At 40.1% G+C, this 7,990-nt stretch overlaps 1 protein-coding gene across 1 annotated transcript; it reads left to right on the top strand.

The window, feature by feature from the left end:
* Positions 1 to 904: 904 nt before the first annotated feature.
* LOC110722266 lies at positions 905 to 2,764 on the top strand. The gene is made up of 3 exons (XM_021901542.1): positions 905 to 1,357; positions 1,447 to 2,137; positions 2,226 to 2,764. The coding sequence occupies exons 1-3, from the start codon at positions 905 to 907 to the stop codon at positions 2,762 to 2,764; spliced, it is 1,683 nt and encodes a 560-aa protein (XP_021757234.1).
* The last annotated feature ends 5,226 nt before the right edge of the window (positions 2,765 to 7,990 follow it).

Raw genomic sequence — 7,990 nt, 5'->3', positions numbered from 1 at the left:
CAAAGGGAAAGGGGCAGCTGTAGACAAAGGGAAAGGGCCTTTTTTTTTTTTTGGTGAAGTGTACTCAGATGAGGATAGTGATGGTGCAGAGGATAAGATTGGGGAAGAAGAAGATCCTGGTCAGGGTGATGATCTGGAAACTGAAGTAGGGGAAGAGGTGCAAGGGTTGGATGACTTAGAGGTAGAAGAGAGGGAGGACATATTGGATGAGGAGGGTTATTATGAGTCAGAGACTGAGGATGAGGAGTACAGTTTAGCTAGGCAAAGGGTTAAATATGCAACAGCTAAGTTAATTGACAATGCTAGGAGAATCCAAAAGGAGACAGTTGAGTTGCTGAATATAGACAAGGAGGGAGACCAAAGGGTAGAAGTTGGTAAGGGGACAACAACTGAGGTTGGTGAGGGTTGTGGGCCCCAGAGTTACTATGAGCAGAGTGATGAGGAGGTGCATACTCCACCTGACAGTGGTGAAGAGGAATTGGAACCAGGAAAGAAAAGAAAGGCCAGCAAATCAGTGACACTTGCACAAACAGATTTTGTGACTTTTAATTGGGAAGTAGGGCAGAGATTTTATAACAGAGTTGAGTTTAGGGCAGCAGTAGCTAAATATAGGATTTTGCAGGGTAGGGATGTATATTTCAAAGTCAGTGATAGTGGAAGGAAACAAAGATTAGGTGTTTGCTGTGTTGATGATTGCAAATTTTATTTGTATGCTTCATGGGACAGTAGGAGAGCTTGTATAGTTGTTAAGACTGTGAAAGGTGAACATTGGTGCCAGAGGAATATGAAAAGGAATAGGCAGCTGAAGTGAAGTTGGGTAGCTGGGCAGTTTCTTGAGGTTTTCAAGACAAGGCCTCATTGACCTGCAAAGGAAATTCAAGAGTGTGTAAGAAGGGCTTTCAAAATGTTGGTGAGTAGGGATTTTTCATACAAGATCAAGTACCAGGCACATAGAATGTTGCATGGTTCTATGCATGACCATTACAACAAGCTTGGGAGTTACATGGCTGCATTGCATAGAAGCAGCCCTGGTACTAGGTTGGATTTAGTCACAGATTGTGAGAAAGAGCCTCCAATTTTTAAGAGGCTCTTTATATGCTTTGAAGGGTTGAAGGTGGGGTGGCAGGAGGGTTGTAGGAAGATGCTTGCAGTAGATGCATGCTTCCTCAAGACTTTTTTGGGGGGTCAGCTTCTGTCAGCTGTGGGGAGAGACAACAATGACCAGATGTACCCTGTCTGTTGGGCCATTGTTGAAGGTGAGAACAATGACAGTTGGGAGTGGTTCTTCAAGAAAATGCAGAGCACTCTATATCTGAAGGATGGGGAAGGCATGACAATCATCTCAGATGAACATCAGGTTTGAACCATCTTACTCTCATGCTACTTTGCTTACTTGCATTTGTTTGAGATTCATGTAAACATGTTTAACTTGTGGTTCATGTACAGAGCATCTTGCATGGAGTGTCAACTGTGTTGCCAAATGCAGAGCACAGGCACTGTGCAAGACATATCTTTGCACACTGGCACAAGACATATAGGGGAGATGAACTGAAATTGCTTTTTTGGAGGATAGCTAAAGCATACAACATGGCTGATTATGAGGAGAACCTTGAGAAGTTAGGAAAGGTGAATCTAGATGCCATGAATGCTTTCATTGCCCACAACCCCAAGCTGTTTTGTAGGGCTTTCCTCAAACCTGACATTAAGACAGATGCCATTACAAGTAATATTGCTAAGACTTTTAATGGCTTTATCATACAAGCCAGGACAAAGCATTTGTTGTATTACCTAGAGGACATCAGAACAGCTTTAATGCAGAGGCTAGTGGTGAAGAGGCAGACAATGATGAAAGCCACAAGCATGCTGTGTCCAAGAATTCAAGCAAAGTTGGATATTGAAAAGCAAAAGGCAGCTGAATGTGAGGTCATGCCATCATCTGAGACCTTATTTAATGTCACATACTACTTGGACCAGCTAGTGGTGAACTTGGAGACAAGGAGCTGCACCTGCAGGAAATTGGATATGCTTGGTATCCCATGTTGCCATGCAGTGGCTTCTATTTATTACATAAGACAAGAAGCTGAGCAATATGTTGATCAATGCTACCACAAGGCAACCTATCTCAAAGCATATGCAGGTATAACACTAACTTTTCCTTTTATTTTCTATTTACTTAGGCTCTTAGTCTTGTATTTATTATTTTGGGATGTGGTTGTATGGTGTAGGATCTATCCCCCCATGTGAAGGGGAAAGACATTGGCCTAAGGTCTCCCTGCCAATTGACCCACCCCCAATTAAAATTGGACCTGGGAGACCTAGGAAGAACAGGATCAAGGATCCTTTTGAAAATCCAAAAACGGCAAGAACCATCACCAAAAATGGGGTTGAAATGACTTGCTCCCTATGCCACACAAAGGGACATAATAAAAGGAAGTGTCTTGAGAAAGACACTAGGCAACCCCCTCCCCCACCTGCTAAGAAACCAAGAGGGAGGCCAAAGAAGCAGATTGTAGTTGCAAAAGCTACAGCAACTGCTCAGGCTGCACCATCTACTGCCCACCACTCAATGACAGTACAACCTACTCAACTAGGTAGAGGTGGGAGGATTATTCACATGGGAAGTGGTTCAAGAGGTGGCAGGGCAGGCTCTAGCTCTGGTAGGGGTTCTAGTGACGCAAGTGGATCTGGTGCTGCAAGGGGTTCTGGTGCTGCAAGGGGAGCTACTGCAGCTAGGGAAAGGGGCAGAGGTAGAGGCAGGAACTAGCTACCTGTTGGTGTAGGTGTCTTGTTTGCACCTCATGGGTCAGCAATAACTTCAGTAAGTGTATGAGATTGTAACTTTTTTTTTCCAAACACTAAAGCCCATTTTCTGATTTATTATGGTTTGCCTTGTTTGCATACATCAAGGCAGCTGAGATCAACAAGGTCCAGGTCAGGGGCAACTGGAGAATCTGCAAGGCCAGGGCACAGATCAGCTATGGCTTGGTTCCAGATGAGTGAGTCAAGCCAGACCTCAACCCTGCATCAGCCTACTCAATAGTGGATGGATGTTTGACTTAGGCATAGTTAGAAAACTCTGTTTTAATCAATCTTTTGGGTGACATTGTTGTGTTGTCTTATAATTTGCAAACAATGTTTATGTGTAGTGTATTTTGCAAACATTGACTATCACTTGTAATTTGCACTATTAGTGTCTTTTGGAAACAATGACTATGAATTGTAATATTTTGCACTAAGCAATTACTTATGGATTATGAATTTCAAATCATATTCACAACATTGTTTATTTATTCATTACTTGAGAATTATACATTAGATTGTTTAGGTGGCTGATAAACAACAACTAACATAGCCCCTAAATAAAGCCACCTAAACCACCATCAGCACTACATAATCAAGTTCAACATTTCAAATAAACTAGAAACATTGCAAAGAAAATCCAAGACACAAAGAGTGCAAACGAGAAATTTTTTTCATTCCTTGTAGCCTTCATTAGCTCAATTCTAGTTTGGGAGAGCTCCATTTTTGTATCACTCAACTCCTCTGTCTTCATGTCCAATTTCTTCTCCACAATATTCAATTTCTCTTTCATGAAATCAACTTCCATCTCTTTCTCATCAAGAGTGGTGTCTTTTTCAAATAGCTTAAATCGCAATTCAGCATCAACTCCATTCGATACATTAACCCACTGGAAATATCCACAATCACCAACCTGCAAAAGTTAAACCCCCAATTCAATTGTAATTACAAACCCTAATTCATATAATTCCACACAATAATTGTATATGAATGACAAATTCAACTCACAGGCCAATTAGGGCACCCAAATAACTTCATCCATGCGTTATCACCACTTTTCGCCATTCGCACCACCGCAAATGCCCCACATCTGCACTTCACTCGTGAAGAAATCAACCCACCACCCCTTGAAGAAGAAGATCCAGTTGACATTGCGCATAAATGGTGAAAGTCGTGAATGTTTACAGAGAAAAAGGGGAGTAAGAATGGAGAATGGGGTCTTTCTTTAGAAGAGAAAAGATACAGGGGTCTTTGTTTAAGAGAGAGGAGGGAAATCAAAAATAAGAACCGTTGGAGATGCCACGTCAGCAATTTACTGGCTACAGTAGGTTGCTTAACTTGTAGGGTGCAACGAAAATTAATCACCCCCAAAGTTCGGAGTGATAGATAATAAACTGAAGTTGGGATTAATTTCGGCGGATGAGGCAAAGTTGAGATTAATGGGAGCAATTTTTCCTTTTGAAAATTTAAAAAATGAGCTTTCTACTTTAAAAACCCAAAAGGATCAACTTGAATCGGAACTGCATGCCAGAAAGGATAGAAGTATTGACCCAAAAGTCATACCTAGGTGGATAGTTGAAGCTCAAGGAAAAAGAACTAAAGGCCTTGGCTATATGACCAAGAGGAAAGGTAAGCAAAAGAAATATGTTGAGCTTCCTAGCATGAAGGTATGCACTTTTTGTGGTAAGACTAGACATCTCTGTGGACAGTGTAGGATAAGAGAAGAAGCTGATAAAAGAAATGTAAAACAAGTGTGGGTTAAGAAAACTGATATTGCATCCACGTCTAAGGAACCCAAGGAAACCTGGGTTCCTAATCCTAATGCTTAGTTTTCTTGCAGGTCCTATTGAGGGGGAACAACTCATGGTATCTCGACAGCGGTTGTTCAAAGCATATGACAGGTGATAAATCAAAATTCCTCTAACTAGAAGACTACCCTGGAGGAACAATAACCTTTGGGGATAATAAGAAGGGCGAGATCATTGGAAAAGGCAAAATTGGAAGATCTAAATCTCATTCCATTGATAATGTGTTCCTGGTCGAGGGCTTAATGCACAATTTGCTCAGTATATCACAATTCTGTGATAAAGGAAACTCTGTACATTTTACGTCTGACTCTTGCAACATCATCAACAACAAGTCAGGAAAGGTTGTTCTAGAAGGAACAAGAAGAGGGAACACTTATACAGTTGACCTCAACTTAATCCCAAGGAACAACCTTACATGTCTGAGTGTTGTTGAAGATGATCCCCTGCTATGGCATAAACGTTTTGGACATGCTAGCTTTTCATTACTGGACAAGCTGGGGTCAAGGAACTTGGTTGTGGGACTTCCTGTTATCAAGTTCCTACAGAACAAAGTTTGTGATGCATGTGTGAAAGGCAAGCATGTTCGTTCATCTTTTAAATTGAAGAAAATGGTAAGCACTTCAAAGCCTTTGGAATTAATCCATATGAATTTGTGTGGTCCCATGAGAATTCAAAGCAGGAGTGGCAAGAAATATGTTTTGGTTATTGTGGATGATTATTCTAGATTCACTTGGGTTATTTTTCTTGCAAGTAAAGATGAAACTTTTAACGAGTTTGTTGCCTTTGCCAAGAAAATACAAAAAATCAGTGGTCACTCTATAGTACATCTCAGATCAGATCACGGAACTGAATTTGAGAACTCAAGGTTCGATGAGTTTTGCAGGGAAAATGGAATGAATCATAACTTCTCAGCTCCAAGGACTCCCCAACAGAATATAATGGAGTTGTAGAAAGGAAGAATCGAACCCTTGAGGAAATGGCTAGAACAATGCTGATTGCAAGTGGATTGCCAAGGAACTTCTGGGCTGAAGCCGTGAATACAGCATGTTACATCCTTAACCGGGTAACAATCAGAAGTATCATCAACAAGTATCCCTATGAACTATTCAGGGGAAGGAAGCCAAACATATCTCATCTTAGACCCTTTGGTTGTAAGTGCTTTGTACATAATAATGGTAAGAAAAACCTAGGGAATTTTGATGAAAGAAGTGAAGAGGCTATATTTCTAGGATATGCCTTTGATAGCAAAGCTTATAGAGTTTACAATAAAAGCTCAATGTGTGTTAAGGAAAGCATTCATATAATCTTTGATGAAGTTAACCAATTTGTGAGTGTACAGGAACAAGAAGAAGATAATGATTTTGAAATTGGATTGATAAGAGACAGGGATGAAGAAGAGACTTAGAAGCAAACCAAGGAAAAGCAGCTTACTCCAGAAGAGGATCATCAAGAAAATGGAGAGGTTCCTCAACCCGATGAACAGGTAAATGAGGAACAAGCAGAAGAAGCAGGAGGAACAGAACCAGAAGCTCCTCAAATTGGAGTTCCAGCAAGGGAATTTCAACTCAGGCCATTCAAGTATCAAGGTTCCCATCTAACTGATCTCATTATCAGTGATATAGGAAAAGGAACGCAAACAAGATCACAAATGAGGAACTACTGTGCATTCCATGCTTTTATGTCCATCCTAGAGCCAAGAAATCATCAAGAAGCCTTGGGAGATGCTTATTGGATAGTGGCCATGCAAGAGGAACTCAATGAGTTCGAAAGGAACAAAGTCTGGCACCTTGAGCCAAAGCCTAAGGGAAAGAAAGTTATTGGGCTCAAATGGGTGTTCAGGAACAAGCTTGATGAACATGGCACCATTGTAAGGAACAAGGCTAGATTAGTTGTGAAAGGCTACAACCAACAGGAAGGTATTGATTTCGATGAAACCTTTGCTCCTGTAGCTAGATTAGAAGCTATTAGAATCCTAGTAGCTTTTGCTTCTTTTATGGGTTTCAAACTCTATAAAATGGATGTGAAATGTGCTTTTCTTAATGGTTTCTTAAATGAGGAGGGGTTTGTTGAACAACCTCCAGGTTTCGAAAATCCAAAATTTCCAAATCATGTTTTTAAGCTTGATAAAGCTCTATACGGGCTTAAACAAGCTCCAAGAGCCTGGTATGAAAGGCTTTCAAAGTTCCTACTGAAAAATGATTTCAAAAGAGGAAAAGTAGACAAAACTCTTTTTCTTAAATCTTGAGGAACTGATTTGTTAGTTGTACAGATCTATGTAGATGATATTATATTTGGTGCTACTAACAATGGTTTGTGCAAGTACTTTGCTGAGCTAATGGGTGGTGAATTTGAGATGAGCATGATGGGTGAATTAAATTTATTCCTTGGACTTCAAATAAAGCAAACAGCTGAAGGAATAATGATTCACCAACAGAAGTATATCAAGGAACTTTTGAAGAAGTACAACATGGAGAATGCCAAGACAAATCATACACATATGGGAACAGCAACAAGACTTGATGAGGATCCACAAGGAACAAGTGTGGATCAAACCACTTACAGAGGTATGATTGGTTCATTGCTATATCTAACAGCCAGTAGGCCTGACATTTCTTTTAGTGTTGGATTGTGTGCTAGATTTCAGTCTAATCCTAAAGAATCACATCTAACGGCTATTAAGAGAATTATGAGATACCTCAAAGGAACATATGACCTGTGTCTGTTCTATCCTAGAAGTGATGACTTTATGCTTAGAGGATTCACAGATGCTGACTATGTAGGTGACCTAGTCAATAGGAAAAGCACCTCAGGTATGGTTCAGTTCCTTGGCTCTTGTCTAGTTACTTGGGCTTCCAAGAAACAAAATACTGTTGCATTGTCTACTGCAGAGGCTGAATATGTAGCAGCAGCTGCTTGTTGCTCTCAAGTCCTCTAGATTAAACAACAGTTGCGTGACTTTGGTATTAAATTTAATTGCATTACTATCTACTATGATAACACTAGTGCAATTTGCATATCTAAAGATCCAGTCCATCATTCAAGAGTTAAGCATATTCATATAAGGCATCATTTCCTTAAGGATAATGTTGAAAAAGGTTTGATTAAATTAGATTTTAGCCAAACTGACTATCAAATTGCAGATATTTTAACAAAACCCTTGAATAGAGAAAGGCGTGAGAAGATGAGAATGGAACTTGGGATGATTAAGTTATACTGAGAAAAATGCATCAAGTTCCCTCAGGTATGAAGCTCAAACTGACATGCTTAATCTGTTGTATATTGTGCACAAGTGTTATATGTTTAATTACATAGTTAAGACAGGTTGTGAGCAGGAGTAATATTTACTAAGGGCATGTAAAATTTGAAAGTCATAGAATATGGAA

Source organism: Chenopodium quinoa, unplaced genomic scaffold (assembly GCF_001683475.1).
Source record: "Chenopodium quinoa cultivar QQ74 unplaced genomic scaffold, ASM168347v1, whole genome shotgun sequence".
NCBI lineage: Eukaryota > Viridiplantae > Streptophyta > Magnoliopsida > Caryophyllales > Amaranthaceae > Chenopodium > Chenopodium quinoa.
The sequence above is the reverse complement of the archived record's forward strand: the minus strand, read 5'-3'. Positions and strand labels throughout refer to the sequence as shown.